Consider the following 23,842-nt stretch of genomic DNA (forward strand, 5'->3'; position numbering starts at 1 on the left):
GGGGGGAGGGAGATGTGGGGGGCAGGGAGGGGCGGGGAGGGGAAGGGGTCTGGGGAAGGTGGGGGGGGAGCTCCCCTCCCCCCCAGCCTAGTCTTGCCTCCTCTCTCCCTCTCTCCCTCTTTCTCCCTCTCTCCCTCCCGATGTTTGATCCCGCCGCGGCGCCCACAGGGATGAGCGATGGAGGGGCCGAGCCTGGCAGGAGCCCCGTGCTGCTGGGAGAGCCCGGAGCCGCCGAGGCGGCCCGCGACAAGGCGCCGAGCCGGGCGGAGCTGGAGAGCGCGCTGCGCGGCGGCGGCGGCGGCCGCGCGGGGTTCAAGGAGACCGCGGGAACCTCGGCTGTCAGCCCCGGCTCCTCCGAGGAGTGCGGCCCGCACGGCGAGAGCCCGTCGGGAGCCGGCGAGGCGGACTACTGCCGCCGCATCCTGGTGCGAGGTAAGGGCGGGGGGCTGGGGGGTCGCGGGGCCGCCGGCTCCGCCGCCGCCGGCCGGGGCTCCCCGCCCGCCGCCGGCTCTGCCCGGCCCGCATCGCCGCGCCCGCGCTCGGCTGCGGGCCGCGGGGGCCGGCAGAGGCCCGGCGCGGCGCGGCGAGCGGCGCTGCGCGCCCGGCGCGGCGGCGGCGGAGCCGCAGCCCGCGGCCGCGGGGCCCTGCGCGCCCGGCTCGGGGCACTCGCGCCGCCGGAGAAGGCAGAGGGAGGCAGCTTTGCCTTTTAAAGCGTTGTCGCAGGAGAAAAGCGTCACGGAGCAGCAGCGACTTAAGGGCTCTTTTTTATATATATATATAATAATGTCACTCGCTTGGCTGGTGACGGGGAAACGGCGGCGGGCTCGGCCCGGGCAGCGGCAGCGGGCAGGGAGCCCCGCGCCCGCCCCGCCGCCGCCGGCCGCGGCTCCCCGGGAGCCGCCTCGTCCGAGGCGAACCCCGAAAGCCTGGGGCATCCCTCGGGGAGCGGAGCAGGGCGAGCAGGTCCGGGCCTTTCCTCGCCGCTCGGTCCTCGGCGGCCAGCAGCGCTGTTTCGCGGCCGGCAGCCTTTCCGCGGCCGCGCTGGGGACTCACGCCCGGCGTTTTCCCCTTCGCCAGGCAGGAGCGCGGCGAGGCTCCGAGGCCGCTCGGCGAGCAGCACCGAGCCGCCCCGGCCTCGCGCGCTGCCCCTTCCCCGCTCGGCGGCTCGGCCCGGCCGGCTGTACGCTGCAAGGCCAGGCCGTGCGGCCGAGCCGGCCCCGCTCCGGCCGGGCCACCGCGGGGCTCCGCCGTGTGCGGCCGGGGCTGCGCGGGCTCCGCACCTCTCACGCGGGGCGGGATGCGGGTGGGGGGATGCGCGGCGCCCCGGCTGCGAACAGCCCCGCGGAGCCTCGGGCCGGCGCCGTGGGGCTGCCCCGCAGCGCGGGGGGGCCGTGGGGTCCCCTCGGGGCTTGTGCCGCGCACCCAGGTCCTTTCCCGGTTGTGTGCTGGCCGGCGCGCGTCTCTATCGCGATAGGCACCCGTCGGCGACAGGCTGGCTGTCGCACCCCGCCGCCTATCTCCCGGCGGCCCTGGGCACCTTGGCGGGGAAGGGCAGGGCGGAGGAGCCGGCAGGGCTCAGCCCGGGTCCGCCGCCTCCCCGGAGCCCCGGCAAGGCCAGCCCGGCGCTCGGGGGCTCGGAGCAGCCCGGGTTTGGGCCCGGCAGCAGCGCGGCTCCTTGGCGTCAGCATCGGCGGCTGGTGCAGCCGGATGAGCCCGGGCTCGGGCCTCCCTCTTGTGCCCCGGCCTCGCCGGCGGCCGAGGGCCCGCCGGGGGCAGGAAAAAAGCTGGGGCCGGGCCCCAAAGCGGCGGAGCGGGGCTGCGTCCCCTTTCGCCCCGGCCCGGGGGGGCTTTGGCCTGGCAACGGCCGGTCTCACCATCTTGCTGCAGCCGCCAGGGCGCGGACAAAATGGTGGCGGGGAGAAATGCCGCAAATAAAACGAAATTTAATGGGGAAAAAAAAAATTTTTAAGTGGCGAAGGTCCCGGTGAGCCGCTGCCCGTGCTGCCGCGATTCCGCGGACAGCGGCGGCCGCGGGGCCGGGTCGGACCCGCTCCCTGGCCCGGTCTCCCTTGCTCGGAGACGGGGCCGGGTGGGAAGCACCGGACAGCGCCGGGGAAGCGCTTCCAGTTTTCTTTCCCAGTGCTTCCCCCGTCGCAGGCCCGGGATGAGCCGGCGGCAGGGCGCTGGGAGAGGCAGCGCTTTGTCCCCCCTCGCTGGCTGCCTCCATACCGGGCCCCCGCGGTATTTCGAGGGGCGCTTCGTTATTTCCCGGCGTTTCCCGGGGCCGGGGCAGGGAAGCGGCTCTTCCGCGCCCGTCCACGGGTAACAGCGCCGCATTTCCCCCCCTCGTTTTTTTCGTTTCCAGCGGAGGGGCTCGCCGCAGCCCTGCGCAGAGCGGAGCGGAGCCGGGCAGGGCCGCAGCGCTCGGCTCGGCTCGGCTCAGCTCGGCGGCGACCCACGGGGCTGCTACGGCCGAGCCGCGGCTCCCCCGCGGGCCCCGCTCCCCGTGCAAGCGCGGGGCGCCGCTGGGAAGCGGCATTCCCCGGGGATACGACCTCCGCCGGGAGCCCAGGGAGGGTTTCCCCGGCCCAGGAGACGGTGGGAACCCGGGGGCTCGGCCGGGCTGTGTCGGCGCCGCGCTCGGGGCCGCTCCCGGGCGCTGCCCGCGGGCCCGGGGCGGCCCGGAGCCTCAGGAGGCGGCCGTGCGCCGCCCGTCCCCGTCCCGTCGCGGCGGGCAGGGTTTGCAGGCGCCGGCAGCGCGGCTCGCCGAGGAGATGCGGGCAGCACGGGTCTGTCCTAGGCGGGAGCGGAGGGACATCGGCGCGACAACGGCGCTTTGTTGGCGGCCAGCGGAGCGGCCCGGCCGCGACCGGCCCCGCTGGCAGCGCAGGAAGGGCGCTGGAAGCCGGGACACATCCGGCGGGGTGCGGATCCCCCCCGGCCTCCCCGTTCCCCGGGGTCTGGGCGAGGTGCCCAGCCCGGCTCTGGGGCTTGCCCCACCGGAGCACCGGGGAGGGCCGCGGGAACCCCAGGCGCACCCTGAGACGCGCGTGCCGCCGTGCACGCACCGGCCCCAGCACGCAGAGGGACGGGTGCGCAAACACGCAGCGCGCCCGGGCGGGCGAGGCGGGGGCGAGCTGCAGCTGCCTGCTTGGTGCCAGCTCTTTCGGTGCAGAAGCCCCACGTAGGTTTTTGTGGGGGATGCGCCCCTCACCCCCACTGCGGCGCGTGTGTGGGAGTGCGACCACTCGCACGGCGGTGTGCGGTGTGTCCCTGCGCACTCGAGGGGATGTGTCCCTTTCGTGCAGCTGCGTGCGTGATTCGTCCCTGTGCACATTGGGGTGTCTGTGTGTGCGTGTCCGAGTCCTCCGCGTGGATCGGTGTGCGCAATGGGTGCGTTATGTGCGCCGGTGAGCGTGTGCGTGTGCGATGTGTGCTGCATGGCGGGTGCAGCCTGCACAATCCCTGTTAACCAGCATTGTAGTCAGTGCTCCAGAGCTGCCACCCACTCGTGCTTCTGCCCTGTGCCTGTTGCCTTCTGCTCCGCTGCTGTGCCCGGGTGTAGGGCCTCGTCTAATTTAGCTGCTAAGATAGAGGGCAGATACGGACCCCTTGTTTTTTGAACCAGGCGTTTTGGACCAGACCTTGCTGTGGATGTGCTGCATCGAACGTACGGCCCTTCCCAAGAATATAAAACCTATCACAACAACTGCACTGGCGAGGCAAAGGGCCGCTGTAAAACCCTGCTCCACCCCAGCAGGACTCGGAGGGTGGTTTGGGGATCTGCAGTCCAGCCGCTGGTACGGGCAAGGCTTTTAGGAGGGGGCCCCCGGTGGCAGGGGGACCACGGGTCCCCCGAAAGCCGTGCTGATGGGTGCCTAGAAGAGTGGGCAGGGAGCAGTCGGGCCGTGGACCGCCTGTGGCTCGCGGGCTCTTCCAGGCACATCTTCGGGGCTGGGCCAAGGGGGCTTCGGGCCTCTTCCCGGCCGAGCTGGTGCGGCGTGCTGCGGCCGCGCACGAATCACACCCTTTCACTCAGGGCCGCGGGCAGCCTGCCTCCCCCGCCCCCCGGCACAGCTGGCACTGGGGAAAATAACAATAAATAATACTGCTCGTAATGATGGCAGTGCCACACGGAGCAGCGAGGGCGGAGGCGCAGATACTCGCAGCTGCGCCCGGGAAACGTGATCGTCTCTATCAGCCGTTCCTTGTTAACAGCCCCGGCTGTTGTTGTGCAGGGCGACCTCAGCGTGGACGGCGGAGTGAGGACGTGGTCTGGGCATCATCTGCGCAAACCCCCTCCTGGCTACAAAAAGGTTCCCAGTCTGGCATCCGAATCCCCGCCAGAGATAGATACCCCTGGGGCACCTAAGCACCTTTCCTGGAGCAAATCTGCTCCGAGCCACCGTTCAGCTCCCTTTCCGTGACAGACCCATGCCCACCTGCAGGTTGGGAGCAGCGGATCAGAGACCAGTGCAAGCTCCTTGTCTCAGCCAGGCCTTTTCCTATCCTGCTCCTCCCCAAGCCCCAGGGTTTTCTGCAGTCCCCAGGCCAGATCCAGCTGCTCCTGATGGGCTGGTGCCTCGGACACATATCACAATACAGCAGTGGGAAAGTGCCTTCAGGAACTGGATATTTCTCTCAGATTCATGCTTGCTCCCCAGACCCCCTCTTCCCCATGCTGGCTTCATTGCCTTCATCCCTTGCCTCTCCGCACTGTTTCCCCCCTTCCTGCCCCAGCAGTTTTAAATCCCTTCATGCATGAGTCAGCCAGAAAGAGAAAATGCCAGGGCTTGAGGAGACCTTGAGCCCCTAAGGGCATGGGAGCGGAGCAGAGCTGAAGCCAGGGCCTGACCTGGACAGAACCAGCCTGGAGACTGGGCTGATCATAGCAATCATGCCGTGGTTTCTGTGATTGATTTTTAACCCATGCATGGCAGAGGAGTAACCCAGCAGAAACGGGGAGCTCGGGAGTTTGGATGTCTGCAGCCCGTCCATCGGTCTGCATCGCCGAGAGGGGTCCCAGCGCCCTGCACTGCACACACCGAGCCTGGAGGCGGCCCGCGGGGGGCCAAGGGCCCGGTCCTGCCTCTCTCCATGCGCTGGGAGCCTCCGACGGGTCTGGGCGCCAGGTCGCAGTTCCCGAATCCCCGAAGCTGCTCGCAGAGCCAGGGGTGCGCACTGCTGTCCTTGAGCACTGTGTCCCAGCGTTCGCTTACGCTTGGCTCTGTCATTTGGGCATTTAAGGGGAGCTAGAAGAAGGGGCAACAAGCGCAAGGGGTTTATGGTCTGGGAGTGCTGGAAGGAAACTTGGGGGAGAATTTCCAAGATGCGTTTTAGTGCCCTGTGCCGTGTGCAGCACACAGAGCCTGTTAGTTAACAGGGGCGTAAGCACCGCAAGCGGCATCACGCACTGTGCAAGGGTCTGTGCAGGGCTGGCCAGGGCTAAAGGCGACCTAAACCCTCCTGCTTTTGTTTCCCCAAGTAAAGGTGTGGACAGGGTTAGTCCTGGCCTTGCAAAATCTGCTGGCTCTGCAAGAGGGAAGCTGAGGTCTTCCCTGGCTGCAAAGCCATTTTCCAGCCCTCATCCGGCTCCACGTGCAAGAGTTTTGTTCCAGTTTTGTTCTCGACAAAAGCCTCCTTTATCCTCGCGTGTTCAGACGCAGTCTGCTCTGAGGCTCCCTGGCTGATCATTCACCGGTGAATGCACAGGGTACAAACCTGGTTGCACTGGTTTTTCTCTGCGCTTCCCGGTTAGCAAAGCATTAGCAATGCACCGGTGCCGGGCAGCCCATCGCCTCTTGCAGGGACACAGAGCCCACGGGACTGATGCACAGTCGGGCCGGCTGGATCCCGCTCGCTCCGCTCGACGACGATCCGGTTCCTTGACCTTTTGGTTATGTTTTGGTTACGGTTCTGTCCTGGTCCCTCCCGAATCCCCACGAGTGCTGCATGGAGCTTGCGAGCTCATTCTAGTTACTCAACCCGTGCCACCTGGAGACCTCAGTGGAGACTTCTGTGGTCGCCCGATTTTTTAAACCAAAGTTGTTTTGGCTAGACTGTGTTTGCATGCAGCGCCCGTGGCAGGGAACCATGGAAAAATGCCCCCAAAAGTGGGACTAGTTGCTTTTTACTGAAAATACTCCTGCAGAGAAAATACCGTTGGAAAAGCGAAAATTTTAATAGAGATCAAAAGCTTCCAGCACTCTGAAAGGAGGAGTGAAACAACAACCACAAAAAAATTAATTAAAAATCTGGCTAGCTTGAACTTCAGGGTTTATTTGGTGTGTAAAACTCTTCTGTTCCTAGCTTTCAGGAATTATTCTTCCTGTGTTTAAATGCATTGCTTTCTTTAAAGACTTAGTTTCTACTAATCTCTTGAAAAAACAAACAAACTGTTTTTATGAAGAATTATTACTGTTCCCTGGAGTTTTATAAATTTGTGCCATTTAAGACCGGAGGGGACCATAAAGCCATGCAATGTGACCTCTCTTAGTGACAGCTTGGGGAATTTCTCACGGTTACTCCCAAAGGGAGCCCCGATTCTCAGTGTGCGGCTTGTGGTTTAATTAAGATTTTTTCCCCCAAGGAACTGCTCTCTGCGACCAGTCCCCTCCAGACCTTTTCCTCTGACCGCTCTTTTCCCCATCTTTCCTCCTAGATGCCAAAGGGACGATTCGGGAGATTGTCCTCCCCAAGGGCCTGGACCTGGACCGGCCCAAGCGCACGCGAACCTCCTTCACGGCTGAGCAGCTCTACCGGCTCGAGCTGGAGTTTCAGCGCTGCCAGTACGTCGTGGGCAGGGAGAGGACGGAGCTAGCGCGGCAGCTCAACCTCTCCGAAACGCAGGTAAGGGCCGGGGCATCTCCGGCACATCCCCACGGTGCATCCCTGTCCCGTCTGCGGGGTGCTTCCCTGCACAGCCCCCCGGTGCACCCCCGGCAGACCCCACGGTGCATCCCTGTCCCGTCTGCGGGGTGCTTCCCTGCACAGCCCCCCGGTGCACCCCCGGCACGTCCCCACGGTGCATCCCTGTCCCGTCTGCGGGGTGCTTCCCTGCACAACTCCCCGGTGCACCCCCGGCACATCCCCACAGTGCATCCCTGTCCCGTCCCTGCGGTGCTTCCCTGCACAACCCCCCGGTGCACCCCCGGCACGTCCCCACGGTGCATCCCTGTCTCATCCCTGTGGTGCTTCCCTGCACAGCCCCCCGGTGCACCCCCGGCACATCCCCACAGTGCATCCCTGTCCCGTCCCTGCGGTGCTTCCCTGCACATCCCTGCAGTGCTTCCCTGCACGTCCCCGTGGTGATTCCCAGCCTGTCCCCGCTGTGCTTCTCTGCACACCACGTCCCTGTGGTGTATCCCCTGCCCGTCCCTGCGGTGCTTCCCTGTTCTGTCCCTATGGTGCTTCCCTGCATGTCCCCACAGTGCTTCCTTGCACATCTCCATATTGCATCTCCATCCCGTCCCTGCAGCACTTCCCAGCCCATCCCTGCAGTGCTTCCCAGCCCGTCCCTGCAGTGCTTCCCTGCACGTCCCCGCAGTGCTTCCCTGCGCATCCCTGCGGTGCATCCCCGGCACAGCCTCACGGTGCGTCCCCGGCCCGTCCCCGCGGTGTCCCCAGCATGTCCTGTGCGCTCCCGGGAGCAGTGTGCGCGGTGGCGCGGTCACATCATGCTCAACCCGTTTCTTTTAACCCATCACAGCCCTGTTCCCACCCCGGTCGTGGCTCCCACTGGAGCCCCCGGGGAAGCTGGTGGCTTCTCCCACTCCTCGGGCTGGAGGAGCAGCAGGTTCCCAGTCCGTGGGGGGAGCAGCCTGGGGCAGAGGGCCCTGGAGGCTATCGCCGTCTGCCACCCTCCTCCTCCAAGGGGACCCTCGTTCCCAGCGTCCCAGGTTCCCCCAGAAGGATCTGAGTGACCTGGGGGAGAGGAAGGGAGCAGGGGGATCAGCTGAGATCCTTACGGAGGCACCCGAAGCGCAGGGTGGGGGAGCGGGATCACTGGCGCGTGAGCTGGGCCAAACACCCTGCGGGACCTCCGAGGGTCCTGCACCGCTTCCTCCCGGCCCCCCCGCCTCTCTCCAGCCTTCGCTGCCTTGGTCTCGTGGCAGCGGGGTGGGAGCTGCCGTGTCCCAAGTCGAGGATTTTCCCTACGGACCTGGGGGAATCCCTGAGCTACGGCGCAGCTCGGGAAGCTCGTCTTGGTGGCTTCCAGAGCGAAAGGCCCTTCACCTGCCAGGTGGCTTTTAGCCTGCTTGGATGCACCGTGTCCGATCATGTGCAAAGCTTCACTACTCCGTCCGGCTGGGAGGGATTTTCCCAATTTTTTTCTGCTGCGGTTCTCGTGGTGCAGAGAAAGTTGGGCTGAACGGCACAGGCTGGGTGCGAAAAGGTGGACCAGGTTGTGGTGAGAAGTCTGTATGGACGTGTACGGAGGAGAAAGTGCACCTGCTGGAGTTGCACTGATTTGGGGCCAAAAGATAATTTATGCAAAAATAATGATAACAATGAAATTATTGAGGAGCGAAATAGAGCTGCTGTGAATTGCACCGATAACTCTGTCAGCTCAAGCTGCTTCTTTTCTGGTTGGTAAGGCGGGTTTGAGGACAGCTGCCGTTTCCCCTAATGCGCATGAGGTATAATTTCAATTTTTCCAAAAGTGCAGAACAAAACTCTGCGGCCGTTGGTGGCATGCCACCGACTGCCCGGCTTTTCCTGCGCGCCGTGCCGAGCGGAGCGGAGCCGGGAGGCCCTGCTGCTCTCTGCGGGATGCACACAGGCTGTTTCTGCACCGCCAGGCTTAGGCGTCCCGACGAGGAGGAGCCGTGCAGAAGCCTCAGTGCACCGGCAAAAATAGGTTGTTCTTGCCTCTTGTTGCGGGGGAGACTTTAAGGAGCAGGTTTCTAGCTGTGGGATAGGTGCAAGGAAATGTCGGTGGCCGGCGTGGCTGTCTCGCGTTGAAGGGCGAAGCACATCGGGGACGTGCGTCCCTGCTGGTGCCGGCGGGCAGGGAGGGGGTGAAGTGTCCACATCCCTCCTGTTCCCTTGAAAAAGCAAAATGACTTGTTTTGGGGATGGTAAATCATCCCTTTCCCCCCATTAAAAAAAAAAAAAAAAGGCAAAATCAAAATGGAAGATCACTATTTTTTTTTCCGTACAGAAGTGAGTGGGTGTTTTACCCTCTTTGGCAATGGGAGCCCCAAATTCTCAGGCTCTGTAGCTTGCCGGGGAGCCGGGGACGAGCGGGGCGGCTGCACGGAGGAGGGGGCAGTGCCGAGCCGGTGCCGAGCCGGTGCCGGCCGTGCAGCCCCGGCGGAGCGGGGCAGCGCGCAGCCTTTCTGCGGGCTCTGAACGTCTCCTTGCTTGGTGCATCACTGCTGCGCTCACCACTCGGTGAGAAAATTCACACCCTGTAGGCCACGGCTGCCTCTTCTCCTCTGTTCTTCTCCATCCCACATCCTCTTTTTATTTTTTCCTCATCTCTCCCCTTCATCTCTGTCTTTTTTAATCCCTTTCTGTGCTTTTCACAGCGTTTCCTCCCCTGCAGCTAAGTCCCCGTCGCACCTTCTTGGCTTCCCTCCCGCCGCCCGTCCCCTCCCGGGCGCCGGGCTCCGCGCTGCCCGCGGCCGGGGGCTCCCATCCCTCGGGGGCCGCTGCTCAGAGCGGGGCAAACCCGGCGTTTGCGGCAGTCGCAGCTCTCCTGCTACGTCTGGGTGGATTTTCCTTCCAGCCAGCTAGCCAGGAGCAGCTCTCGGTGCTTATAGCCGCTCCCGGTATAATTGCTCCCTCTAACATTTTGGTGTTGTTCCCACCCAGCAGCATCTCCTTGGCTGAAGTCTGAGCTGTGCTGGTGGCAGTGGCAGCGAGACGGATCCTCGCTCTCCCCTCCTCGCGTCAGTCCCAGCTTGCTTGCCGGGCTGGCGGCTCTCCCCTCATTTGCTGCTCCCGACTTTGCTCCCCGCGAGCGTCCCTGGCACGGTGGGAACCCGCCGCGCTCCCCTCGCTGGGCAGCCCGCGAGGAGAGAGCGAAGCGGTGGGCGCAGGGCAAGGCGCCGCCGGGGCGGGTTTTAGGGAATGGTGTGTGTGGGGGAAATAATGATTCATCTCCACTTCTCTGCGAAGAAAAAAAAAAGGAAAGAAAAGAGAGAGTGGTGCAAGCGGCGTGATGAGATAGGAACAGACACGATGTCATCACAGCTGGAGAGCGGCAGCCGAGCGTCCCCGTAAGTGTGTCCGCCGATCAGGGCTTCACCCCTGAGAAAACCTGCCGGAGCAAAAAAAACGGCTCTTGGAGGCTCCCGTTTTGCTCCCTGGGGATCTGAGCCGGCTTTTTGGCAGCCTTGGAGGAAGGCGGTCGTTGCTGCCGTCGCGGGGAGGCGCGGCGAAGCCCGGGCGCTCCCCTCCCCGTCGGCGGCGGAGAGCCTCTGGCTGTCTCGTCTCTGGCCCCGGCGAGGGGAACCACCCCGGCGGGGGCGGCTCGGCCCGCGGCGTGCCCCCGCGGCGCCCGGCAGCGTGCCTGGTTTCCCCTTGGCCAGGCCTGGAAGGGAAATGCAGGCGGGGCTGGGGACATCAGCCCCCCACCAGCGAGGGCCGGGGGAGCAGCAGCAGGTCTGTCCTGGCTTCCTCCGCTCCCCCCCAGGAAGCCCAAGAGCAGCTCTGCCTTGCCAGGAGCCGGGCCAGCTACGAGCGCTTTCGCTTGCTGATCCGCGGACGCGGCTGCTGCGCGGTGTTGGTTTTATCGCCCTGCAGAACATTTTCCCATCGACCTGCGGCTCCCGCCCGGGTGAGCTGTCGCTTCGCCCATCTCGGCGCGGAGCGATGCAGGGAAGCTCTCCACGTTGGCCCTGGTGGGAACGGCGCAGAAGCTGCCCCCACGCTACGAGCAGGGAAGAGCCTGTGTCCGTGCCCCGGGCTTTCCCAGGCAGCCCGCTCCGAGGCGCCAGGGGAAAAGTGCCCCTTCTTCAGGTCCTTACGAGCTAGAAAATGCAAAGTGCAGAGGAGACTGCATGGCAGAACAACCACGGGGGATGTTTGGGGGAGGATAATTCCCACAAATCCTCTGGCAGGGAGGAGATGAGAAGATGGGGCTGACTGAGGGGATTTGCCGGTGCCCAGGAGGCTTTGCTTTCTAGGTCATGGGTTCAATGATAGGCTCAGGTTCAAGTGACCTGGTCCTCCTGTCCTCATTAGAGAGAGGACAGAGATGTGGCACTTGCATCTCACGAGGGCCACCTTGAGCGTCAGGCACCCAGGCAGTCGGAGAGGCTGCCTGTAGGATTTGTTGTATCAGGTGCTCTCAACACAAGACCTAGCTCCAGGCTTTATCCTTCTGCTGAGAAGCAGCTCATCCCCTCCCCGATGCAGGTGCTTTGGGGGCCGGAGATGTTCTCACTCAAGGAGACCATGCCCAGGAGCACAGTTGCCAGGTCTTGGGACCCTCCCTGGTGCTGTCCCACTGGGATGCACCTCCAGGAGGATATTGGTGAACCTTTGGGCTCCCTGGCTCCTGTGTAGCAGCTGGACACCTGGGTGGCACAAAGCGGAGATGGCACAAAGGGAAGGGAGGTCTTGGACCATGCTATTTGCCATGCAATGGATCTACTCGGAAGCTAGGAGGTGCACAATATTGCCCCTGCCATGGTGCTCTGGTTCCATCACAGCCGGTCTGACCCGAGCCACCTGGCAGGACCTCCTCAGGACAAAGGTCATGGGAGACGCCTGGCAGAGGCAGTTCTCCTACAGCACCATCACCCTGCCAGCGGCCTGGCACCCCTAAGCATCCTCCGAGACGCGCAGGGCCTGCGCGGGGTGGGGAACTCATCGTGCTAGGCTTTCAGGACGGTGATCCCCCAGACCCAACGCAAAACGTATGTGAGAAAGCAGCTGAGTCAGAGAAGGGGCAGAAAGGTCTATTTATAGCAGTGCAATTAAGATGTTGCCGTTAAAAATTAATCGCACCTCAAGTCATTAACAACTAACAGTCTGGGCAGCAAGAGAAACAATGAAGCAATGGTCTGCACCAGCCCAAGCTGTCCTCGTAGGTGGAGAACCGCTGGGAAGCTGCTGTCTGGAAGAGGTGAAAGTCATCCAGGCCTTGGGTCTGGAGCGTGTGGGGCAGGGCCTTCCCCAGGAATAGGGGCAAAGAGGACTGTAATGCTGATCTTCGGGCTGCAAGGCGGAGGGATTTGGGTAGCCTCAGTCCCCATGCTAATGGGAAGCTGATTTTCCAAAGCTGTGCTGGAAATTGCTTTTCTAGACCATGCAGAAAGTACAGACCAAGACACCACAGCCAGGTATGTTCTTTCTGGAGGGGGCCCCTGCCCTGCAGCCCATCTGTTCCTTCTCTGTTGCTCTGCGTTGCTGCCCTAGCCTGCTCCGAGATGGTGGAAATGCTCCATCACGCCCTGCTGTGCGTAGTGAGATGCTCCGGTAACATCCTTGGCTCGTGATGCCTCCACCCAGCTGCTTCTGAGCCCTTCCAGCGTTGTGCTGTTGGGCGTTTGCTCACAGCTCTCCCGTAGGTAACTGCCCGGCGGGTGACGTCCCCCCCTGCTTGGGGGACCTGCAGCCCGGCTCGGACTCTGCTGCAGGGCTCAGGTCTGCGTGCGGCGCTCAGGAGCCTCCAGGCCTTGAGGTGCGCAAGTTACGGGGCAGGAGAGACAGCCAAAGCCAGCGTCGGCGTTAGAACGGGCTTCCTACGGCTACAGCGTTCCTGCCGGAAAACCTAGGGGCCAAACGGGTTTGGAGCAGAGGGTTTTAACGGGGTGACGCCGGCGTCCCGCCGGCTGCCAGAGCGACCGAGACCTCGCGGCATCAGCGCCGCTCCGGGTCCCCCCGCCGCGTGCCCTGCCCGGAGCGCGCTGGCGGACTAAGCGCCCGCACGTGGCTGGGCTAATCCCGGCAGCGCCGCGGTGGGCGCACGTGCCGGCGGTCACCCGGCAGCCGGGCGGCGGGGGCAGCGGCGCGCACCGGCCGCGCAACCCGGCGCCCGGCCCTCGGGGCCTCCAAAATCCATGTTTGGGGATTTTCATTTTCCAAAGCGTTTCCGGGAGCCGGTCCAACCGGAGCGCGCTCGGGCGTAGGGGCGCTGGCTTCTTGCTGACACCTTGCTTGCGGCCACCTCGCCGAGCAGCGGAAAGGGCCGGGCAGCCCCGTTTCTGGGCAGGGGGAAGTGATGGGACCCCCGGAGAGCACGGCTGGTCCGCGGGAGCCCACCGGCGCCTGGAGCCGGGACCCCCCTGAGTCCCACCGTGGCCGGTGAGACTCGGCGCGGGGGCGGTTAGGGCGTGCGAGGCCAGGCGCGTTCATCACGGGGGACGAAAAGTACAGCCGGCTGCGAATCAATCATTCCCCGAAACGGCGTCGCGTGCGAAAATGCAAGGCTTTTTTCTTTTTTGGAGACGTTTTGCAAAACGTTGTCCTTTGCAAAGCTTCTGGTTTCTACGAAATTCTCAGTTTGGAGCTGGAAACTGCAACGCCCCATAGAAGGAAGGACCCTGACCAAGCGTAGAAAACGTCCGGTCTGGGGATAACGTCTCCCATTTAGAAAGCAATTAGCACTAAGCAAAAAGTTTAATTTAAGCAAATGTGAAATATTTCATTGTGATTTGTATCGTGAGCCGTTCCCGGCTCCGCGTCGCCTCCCGCGCGGGGCTCGCGGAAAAGCCGGTGTTTTTGACGGAAGCGTCGCACGGCCTTTGCGGGAGCCGGGAGCAGGGCGGTTGCAGCGCTCCGTGGGCCGGACTCCGGCACGATCCTGCCCTTCAGCCGCGCCGGCCCAGCCCGGCACCGGCTCGCTGCCCTTTGCGATGGGCCGGCTGCTGCGTCGTGGCATCCTGCGAGGTTGCAGAAAACAGTCCCGAATTGCAGAGCAAAAGCGAAGCCAAGGACAGGTTTCTGCCTTGTGCTTTGGACGAGCGGAGGGTCCCGCCGGGCGCGGGCAGGGAGCCTGCAGAGCCTCTCCCCGTCGCTCTGCTGCGCTGGTATAAAGCCCCTTTCCTCGGGGAAACAAGCCGGTGGCTTGCGCAGCGGCGAGGCCCCGCGCCGCTTCCACCTCCCCCGCAGCTGGCGGCATCCACGCGGGATGCTGGCCTCACTGGAGGCAGGAGGAGGAGGAGGATGGGAGCGGCGCGAGGAGACGGCAATGGGGCTGCGGCGCCAGGGGCTGTGGTGGGTGTCAGCTGAGCCCTAATCCCTGAGCAGCCAGCGCCGGTTAGGAAAATGGCCTTGTCCAGGAGCTGTGAATAGTGCGGTTCCTGGTGTGCAGTAGTGCAATTCCCAGCGTGCAATAATGTGGCTCCCAGTGTGCAATAGTGCGGTTCCCACTGTGCCATAGTGTGGTTCCTGATGTGCAACAGTGGCATTCCCAGTGTGCAGTAGTGCAGTTCCCAGTGTGCAACAGTGTGATTCCCAGTGTGCAATAGTGTGGTTCCTGGCATGCAATAGTGAGGTTCCTGGTGTGCAATAGTGCGGTTTCTGGCATGCAATAGTGCGATTCCTGGTGTGCAATAGTACAGTTCCCAGTGTGCAATAGTGCGGTTCCTGGTGTGCAGTAGTGCAGTTCCCGGTGTGCAATAGTGTGGTTCCTGGTGTGCAGTAGTGCAGTTCCCAGCGAGCAATAGTGCGGTTCCCGGTGTGCAATAGTGCGGTTCCTGGTGTGCAGCAGTGCAGTTCCCAGTGTGCAGTAGTGCAAGCCCCGGGCAGGGCTGTTAAATAATCAACGGCGTCAGGAAAGGCCGGTTGGTCTGTCCCCACCTGGCGACCTCCCCGGCCGATCCGGATGCCCGTGCGGCTCCGGCCTTCGGGACCTTCCCGCTGGGGCGGGCTGGCGGGAGGAGGACGGGCTGTGCGAGCGTGGAGGGGCGGGGGGAGGTTGGCTCGGCAGCGCCCGTCCCGCTGCCAGCGGACAGCCGGGCGGGTGGACGGCCGGTGACTTGGCAGAACATCCCCATCGCGGAGCTGGAAAAATTTCAGACACTGGGTGACATTTGGAATTGTTTTCTCCTTGCGACGGGGGCCGGTGACACTGAGCACACTGCTCCCCTGCCTCCCTCTCGAGCGGGGAGCCAGGGAAGCGATCGGAGATGTAGCTAACGTGACATTTGAGGAGCGGCTGGAGGGCCTGGAGCTGTTCAGCCCGGCCTCGAGACGGGCAGGCCGAGGGAGGACGGGAGCCCGGTCTGCAGAGCAGCAGCGATTCTGCTGCGGAGGGGAAGGGAACAAGCCGTCCTGCCTGTCCCCGAGGACACGGTGCACGTAAACCGCAGCAGCAGGGCTCAGGTGAAGTACGAGGCCAAGACCGTTTGGTAGGAGAGACAGTGCAGCCCTGGCATTTGAGGGGGGAGGAGGCGGCGTTGCTGGAGGCTGAGAGCGCTGGGCTGGACGGGCGCGTGGGCGGGAAGGGTCCGTGCCCAGACCGAGCCCCTCGAGGACGAGGTAGCTGAGTGCAGAGCCCCGGCTGCTCCAATGTTTCAGGGGCAGGTTATGCAAAACCAGTCCAGCCTTGAGAAGGGGGGAAGACTAGATGGTTTCTCAGAGGCTCTTCTGATACTGTTTTTGATGACAGTCCAATTTTATGTTCTAGCCATGATTTGGCATTTTTTGGGGTGATGTTCAAAGATCTCCAGGCAGAAGCTGGTTAAAGCGGGGGTCATGGTTCTCAGCCAGTCAGGATGCCTGATTAACAGGATTTGAGCTTATGTAGGAAAGTCACAATGCAAACCTGAAGAGGTCCTGGGCTGGACCTCTAAACTCGGCCCAGGACCATAGAGGAACGTGGTACGGATCAGATCAGTACCAGTGAGTTTGTCAGCTGTCTCTGTGTGTGCATTCCTGGAGGAACATCTCCACCAGTAAGGAGGAGATGGACCTTGCTCCAAAGCACGTGCATCTTCAGTTTCGGATGTGATGAAAGGAGGGTGTGGAAAGAAAATCCTATGGGGGGGTGTCAAAAATAGGATGTCTGGGACCTGCAGCTATGGGTGGTCAGTGAAATGTTGCTGGTATTTTTTAATGCACTCTGAGGACTGTAAAGGATTTGAAAGGCAGATAGACCATTCTGACCAGCTCATCAGGCTTTTAGCCAGGGCATCTCTTTCTCTAAAACTTTGCGTACTAACTGAACAGCTTAATGTGAGGTGAGCATGCTTCTTCCTCAGGAATGGCGATCTTCTGGGCAATTCTCCTCCATGTTATCGACAGGCACTTTTCTTTTCCCATTTGAGTCTGCCTAGCTTCAGCCCAGGGATCACATCTTGCCTTTGCCTACTTCGATAAGAGGTCCTCTACTGTTAGCAATCTCCTCTCGTGTGACAGAGACTGAGAAAAGCAGAATTCCCAGACCCCAAAACACCCGAGGGGTTTTGTCCCAAGTTCTTTTTAGCTGATGACTGTCTTTACAGGGAAGTGGATGCTGGACCTTGTCATAGTATCATGAATATCCAGCTCCAGGACTCCTTGTTTATGCACCCATATGGATTTATAAACTTGTAGGTCATGCTTATCCTCACAGCTTTAGCATCATACTGCGAGCTCTTGCCAGGTTTCTTGCATGTCGTGTCTCCTAGGGCTTTCAGAGACATCTCCTTTATCTAGCTTGCCTCCTCCCCATCCTCCGAGAGTCACCTTCCTTTTCTGGTGGATGCATGACCTCACATGCCCTCGTATTCAGTCACATTCAAGTGCGTGTTATTTGTCTGTGTAATCCAAGTCTCAGTTTCACTGATGCATCCCCATCAGGTTTTTCCACTTTCTTATTCCAGAAACTGTCTTCAAATTTTACAAACCACAAGCTTATACTGCTCTTCCACACTATTGATAAAGGTATAGAATAGACCTCCTATAGGTGCCTGTCGTTCATCTGCTACTGCATGATGATTCACCCGCAGCCGTGCTTGCCAAGCTGTGTGTTTTAGCTCGGAAGAGCTGCTTGTCTCATGCTGGGATCACCAGGTCTTTAAAAATAAGTGAATTTTCTCGATACAGTGGTTCGGTGCCCCCGAAGGAGACAGACCATCTTAGGAGAGGCCATATGCCAGGAAATGATGCTTACAGCAATACAAGGTTACACGATAAATACTTCATGCAAGCAAAGCACAGGATTGCAAAGTTTATTAAAAGAAGTTACCAACAGGAAAAAAACAAACAAAAGGCTTGTTTGGGTCCCCGGGGGACCTTAGCTCACATACTTGGCTTCCTGAAATCTCTCCAGCCAGCAGCACAGGGACCTGATATCACAACGGGCTGTGGTCATGCAGACACGACGTGTCCTGTGTGGTCCCAGGTCGCAGACAGCTCCAGATAGAGGCCTTGCAGCCTGCAGGAGCCTTGGCCTCTTTCCGAGGATCCTCCTGAGATGAGGAGTCTTCTCCCCATTCTTGTCCTCTCCAGCCAGCTGTTTCAGATGTCCCTCCAGTCCTATCAGCGTTGACTGTAAATTGGCCTTTCCATTCCTAGGGAAAGTGTCATTTGTCTCACTTTCTTCTCCCTGGTCTGGCAGGAAACTTGGGGTGATTGGTTTCCTCGGAAAACCTATTCAGTTATTACCATATCTTATCAGGGCAGTAACCTAGAAGTAAAACGTTGCAGGGCTGTAGTGCCTCATCGCAGTGGATCTAGATGCTGGATTACACAGCGGTGCCCCTCAGTGAGGTGCCAGCATGGCTTGCGCTGCCCTTCCTCCAGATCAGACTGGGGAAAGGTGTCACGGCCACATCACAGGCTTGCACCAGTTCACCTGGTTACTTGGGTGAGGATGAAAGCTACTTTTTTGGAGAAGGAAATGAAGCCAATTTCGTCGAACTAGACCATGGCAAAGCATTAGCTATGGTGGCTGATGAGGAGTTATGAATGAAATTGAAGCAAAAAGATGACTGAAGAACTTGCAATATGGAGAACGGATTGTAATAGAGGGGAAATGGTGAAGGAGATTGCTGAAAGATGAAGAAACAGCTGGAGGGAAATTACTCATGGAGTTGTCAAGGATCATATCTGGCTGATCTTATTTACATTTCAAATGATAGAAACTGAGTGCTTGAGCATAATGGAGGGTGAAAAGGACATAGATCTACTAATTAATGACAATCTGAATATGAACTTTAGCCATGAAGGCAAATGTGATACTGCTCATCTGATTTGTCATCAGTACAGAGAGGGGAGAGCTCATGCCAGTCTATGAAGCATGAGGAAACCTTATCTAACATAGCATGTTCAGCTTGGACCGTGGTATGCAACGGTGATGGGCTCAGAGAAGACTCACAGAGATGGGTTGGGGAAGGGAGAACCTCACAGAAGAGCTCAGGACACTGGAAGAAAGGTCTAGAAAGAGGTCCATGGAAAGTTTCTGATCTATAAACTAAAAATGGAGATACAACCATTATCAATAGTATCAGACAACCCTGTCAAAAGTAGAGTGAGACAGGAGTATATTCAGACTGGGGATGAGGAGGCACCTGCCCTCTGGAAGGGGCCGGTCCCAGGACAGTCTCCCAGCAGGAGCAGTGGGAGTGAAGAACCCAATGAGCTCCTTAAGGCAGAGGGACCCAATGAGGCGCCTTAATCTGTGGAGGGGGCACTGCAGTGTCTATGCTCCCTGAGACTGGCAGATGCCTCGGGGGAGCCCCGCTGATCTCGTGCTGCCATTTTTCCAGTGAACTCTGATAGGGTTGGCAGGGGTGTGTGCTTCTCTCAGGCAAGCTTCTCGTCAAGGAGTGCGGCACACTGGTCGCTCTGATCTCTGATGGCTCTTCTCACCCTTCTGGAGGTACCATAGCGGGGTCGTGCCTCTGCTCGGGTAGCGGAGGTTACTCTGAAGTAAGTGAGTATGGCAACTCACTGATTTCTGACTTTAGAAGACATATCCCTCGAGCATCTTCTCAAGCTGGTGGCTGCATGGACGGCCCATCAGAGGTTTGATAGAGCAAAGACTTCTCTAAGAATGATGTCAGACTCCAGGCAGTGTCTGAGCCTCAGTAAAGGCCCCTTTTACATCTTTACATGGAGAAATGTGTATCCTTGCTTACCTGTTTGTTTGGCTCCCCAAGTGGAACTATGTCCAGCCTGAGGCTCCTGCCTTTCTGGGACCAGCAGGAAACCTTGGGGTGGGACATCAAGGCAGGAGAAAAATGCTTGTGCCTTCTTGACAAGTGTCTGTTGAGCTTGGTCTGAAAGACCTGGGAGGGTGGGAATGCTGCTCCAGCACTAGCAGCCTGTCCTGGCCAGTGAAATGCATCTATCTACATTTCATCTCCTCTCCTTTGCTGCATTTAAGCTCATCACCTCACGTCCCGTCCCTGTAGCTCTGAAGAACAGATGACTGCTACCTTTCGCAGTAGCTCAGGCCTTGTTTGTATGATGAAGCTCAGACTTTATCTGCTGGGGGAAGCAAATTTTTCCCTTAGTGAGTTGCTGCGTTGCCCCTTTGGAGACCAGCTTTGGTGGGTAAAGTCAGAGGTCCCTGTGCCAAACCAGACCGGATTAGGACATTCTCTTCCCTTGTGTGCTGTTTATTCCTCCTTCTTGGCTGCCACAAGCTGCATGGCCCTGGGAAGACCCTTGCCTGTCCTGCTGCCCAGTGACATGGTCTGCAGCCCGCTGAGGCTGCGTCCACCCCAAGGGGCAGCAGTGAAAACCAGCTGTGCTCAGGCTGTTGGCAGCCAGCAGCTCTTCCACAGCCCAGGTTTTATGGTCTGCTGGCAAGTGTTTTCTAAAAAAAAGTTCACAAAAATGCAGGTTTGGGGCCTGATCACAGGTGCAGAGCCTTGTGCACCCGGGCACACGTCCAAGCAGAGGACCACGAGAGCAGATTCCCAGCTAGCCCAGGTTAGAGGCAGAGCGCAGCTGATTTCTGGCAGAATTAAGAGATGTATTTTAAGAGCAGTTTGCAGCCAAGCAGTGGACTCTGCTCACTTCCAGGCCAATAACTTAATCTCACAGATTTTGACTTTTGAATTTGCCGCCCTGCATTTTGCTACGTCGCCAACAATTTCCTTGGAGCGGCAGTGTGCCGCTGTCCCGGGTGAGGCACCGAGGACGTGCGAGCATCCCTGTTGAAATCCCTTGGCTTTAGGCTGTCCAAAAATCTGGGGCAGATGGTGCCGGTCAGTAGGTGCCTGTAGCTGCATTGCTCCATCTTGCCGTCTTCAAGGGTAACAGAGCGGCGGTGAATCAGTCCGACTGCGTAACATATGGGGCAAAGACAAGCAAGGCTGAGGAAGTGCCTTTCTTTTTACCCTGGGAAAAAAATCCTATTCCTCAAAGATATTAGCATGTTAATGGTATTTTTGAGTTGTTGGTCATATGGGGTCTTATATATAGGGTCGCATGGGTGGGACTAGCCTGGGGGCTACTTTTTTCGAATAAAGAGTGTGTTTCTGCATGGAGTCTTCGTTAAGAGTTGGGTAACGACACAGGGTTGTGCAGCTCTGTGCGAGTCCCCGTTAGTCCTGCTGTCTGCGTGAGATGGGTTTGTGGGAGATGGAGCTGGTGAAACCCCACAGCAGCTCACCGGGGCCTTGCTGCCCCTCGCCCCGGGAGGTCGCGGTGGTGTGGGGGGCACCGTGCGGGAGCCAGACCTTTCCCTGGGAGCAGAGCTTGGGCGATGGGCCTCTGGTGAGCTCTGCATGGTCCACACCATTTCTGAGCACAGAGAGACGCTATTGCAGACGGGAGGGGGCCCAGCACGGCTTGGAGACACGGCTGCAGGACGGGGGGATTGCTGGACGCTCCGCTGCATGTTGGCTGGGGGAAGCTCCTTGCAGCTCACTGCATTTAGATAAGCATTCTTGGAGCTGCGAAAGTACGTGTGTCACAAGACCTGTCTGGGGCACAAGACAGAGCTGTGGGGTTTCCAGACATTGCCGTGTGCCTCTAGCTTGGCTGGCAGTGACTTCTGTGGTTAACGGTGGCTGCAGACTCTGGCTCTATCTCAAAGTAGCCTTCAGCGGAGCAGCAAACAGTGTGTTGGTCGGGGAACAGCTTCTCCCCAGCCCTCCGCTTCGTGCTCCCTGCATCCATTTAGGATGTGGGATGTCAGCTCAGCCTCGTGGTCCTGGCATCTCCCCAACCCTAGAAAAATGCACAATTAATCTGATGATTTGGGTGTTTCTAGACAGCTGTGCTCCAACATAAGAGGTGTCCTGGCATCCTTCTGCTCTTTCCTAGGGCATGGCCCACTTTGGGGGATGCTTGGTCTCTCATGCTAAAGACCATGGGCTTGTCTGAAGGTATAAAACAAAACAGCCTTTTTTTTTTTTTTTTTCCGGTTTGCAGACTTGACACAGAAACATCTGGACCCAGAAACTCAGCAACAGGGTGATCCCTTCCAGCCCAGTTTTCTGGGAGTCTCCTTGCCCATCAGGCTGGGGTGTGGAGGAGCTGTGGGGACACCCCTCCTCGTCCCGGCTCCTCATCACCCGGCTCCCGGGAGCAGGGTGCTGTGAGCCCCGTGCAGCTCTCCCAGGGTGGCTGCTCCTCCCTGAGCATCCTCGAGCCTGAATCTGACGTCGCAGAGATGTCGGCTCCACTCTTATGACCCCAGAAAGGGGCCGGGGGGCTGAGACCTCCTCCACCCCCACGGTCCATTAGCTCTGTACTGTGGGGCTATTGTGCTGGGGGATGCGTGAGGGCTGCGTCAGCGATTGACTGTCCTGCTGGAATGATTTTTCAATGACTTGCATGAGTTAGAGACCCCGCTGGCCTCAGAGCGAACGGGGGCAAACCTTGTGTTGATGTGCTAGGATTTACTCACGTGTTCAAGGCCCAATGTTTGGCTCTTCATCCATGCATGCGCCACCCCCTTCTGCCACCAGTCTAATCGGAGTATCTTCCCATTCATGTCCTTCCCCTACCATCCATCTCTCTCTCTCTCTGTCTCTCTGTCCCTTGCATCTCTCTCTCTGTCTCTCCTACCCCTCTGATCTTCCAGGAAGGGACAGGTTAGGGGATGCCAGGGGCAGCCCTGGGTCGGACACTGAGTCCTACATGAGCCCCATGCACAGGGCTGCCGCGTGCCTCAGAGGGATGCACTGCTGGAGACGGGGAAGATGTCTTGCCCGGGCCATTCACAGCCTGAGTCTGCAGTTTTGGAGCAGGAGGGTCCCATGGGGGCCCCTCGCTCCTTAGTTGGGCTAGAGGCAGATGGAGCTTGGAGATGTCTCCCCAGATGCCCCGCTGGGTCTGGGCCTGCAAAGCTGCTCTATCTCTTCAGAGATCTTGGGGTCAGCAGAGACTGTCCAGTCCCCAAAGTGTCCCCCTGCACAACGGCAAGGTCAGGGACCCCCCCCCCAGCTGCCCTGCATCATGGGCCAGCAAGGGAAGGGCTCGTAGGAGAAGACAAAACCTTGGTTTAAAGACCACTCGCAGAGGGAAGTCCAGCATGTCCCATAGCACAGCGCACCCAGGAGAGCGTGCAGCAGCACAGGAGCTGATCCATGCAGCAACGGGACAGCTCGGGCTCCTGGGCCCCATCTGTTTTTCCAGGGCCTGCTGGCAGCACAGGCTGCCAGGCGGCGAAGGGGAGCCCAGCCCTCGCTGGGCTGGTGGTGGACCCGGGGACCAGCGCAGGTTAGGAGAGCGGCCCCAGGGGCACATCCGTCACCCCGGCCCTCCCGCAGCCCTGCTGCTGGAGACCCCAGAGGCAGCTTCTGCCCTTCCAGAAATGGACTACTTCCTTGGAAATGGCAGCGGCGCTGGCAGCTCCATAGCCACGGGGCGGCGGATGGGTCCGCACTTGGGCGTTTATTTTAATACGTCTCTCTCTCTCTCTCTCTTATATCTCTCACGCTCTCCTGGTTCTTGTTTCTCTTTCGCTAATCCCCCGTTGTGCTCTCTTTCCATCCACGCCTGTCTTTCCCTCCTGCCCCGTCCCACTGCTCCTCCTTGCCCCCTCTTTCCCTGCCCCAGGTCAAGGTCTGGTTCCAGAACCGGCGCACCAAGCAGAAGAAGGACCAGAGCAGGGACTCTGAGAAACGCTCCACCTCCACCTCCGAATCCTTCGCCACCTGTAACATCCTCCGGCTCCTGGAGCAAGGCAGACTTTTATCCGTCCCAGCCCCTCCCAACCTCCTCTCTCCGAGCGCGAATCCCATTGGGAGTCCTGCTGGGAACAGAGCCGGCTTAGCCACGCCGGGCACCACCTCGCCGGGGCTCGGCGGCGGCAGCGGCAGCCCCCCCGGGACGGGAGCCTTCAGCCTGCAGGTCCCGTCGCTGGCTTCGTCCTCCTCGCCGCGGCTGCCCGCCGCCCCGCTGTGCTTCGGCGGGCCGCTGCTGGGGAGCCTCCACGAATTACCCAGCGCTTACGGACTGGGCAGCTCCGCTTTTGAGCCTTACACGCGGCTGGAAAGGAAAGACACTTCGATACCCAGCAAGAAGCCGAGCCCTTAAATAAAAAACAAGTGTCAAAAGAGATCGTGCCCCCCTCCCCTGCTCCCCGCCTCTCTCCCGCACACACTCCCCTCGGGCAAGTCGCGCCTCGGTCCCCCCCCCCCCCCAAGGGCTCTGCGTTACGGCTGAGGTGGTTTTGGAGCATCCCGGTGGCAGAAGGTCCCATCTACTGCGGGCCGTGTGGTCCCCCCCGGACCGCCAGCCTGGGGTAGGGCATACGCAATCTGGGCGTAGGTGATGGTGCTAATGGTCGTTTCAGCCCCCCCTCACCAGGAGCATCTGCCCTCAGTGGCCTGAGAGCGGAGCAGCCCTGACTTGGGAGAGGTTTCTTGCACTCCTCCATGTTTGGTCATTAGGATCCAAACCACCTTTTCAGGCTGAGTTTATAAAACTCGGGTGACTGCGTGGAGTGATGGGGCACCTCTCCCACCCTCACTCCGCCTCTCCAGCCTGCGCTGCC

At 60.2% G+C, this 23,842-nt stretch overlaps 1 protein-coding gene across 1 annotated transcript; it reads left to right on the top strand.

The window, feature by feature from the left end:
* Positions 1-308: 308 nt before the first annotated feature.
* Positions 309-23,382, top strand: VAX2 (ventral anterior homeobox 2; the record flags this gene model as incomplete). Its single annotated transcript, XM_062574485.1, has 3 exons — positions 309-432; positions 6,662-6,849; positions 22,903-23,382. Coding segments are annotated over 3 exons (792 nt in total), but the record flags the coding sequence as incomplete, so codon positions are not given.
* Positions 23,383-23,842: the final 460 nt, after the last annotated feature.

Source organism: Rhea pennata, chromosome 4 (genome assembly GCF_028389875.1).
Source record: "Rhea pennata isolate bPtePen1 chromosome 4, bPtePen1.pri, whole genome shotgun sequence".
Taxonomy (NCBI): domain Eukaryota; kingdom Metazoa; phylum Chordata; class Aves; order Rheiformes; family Rheidae; genus Rhea; species Rhea pennata.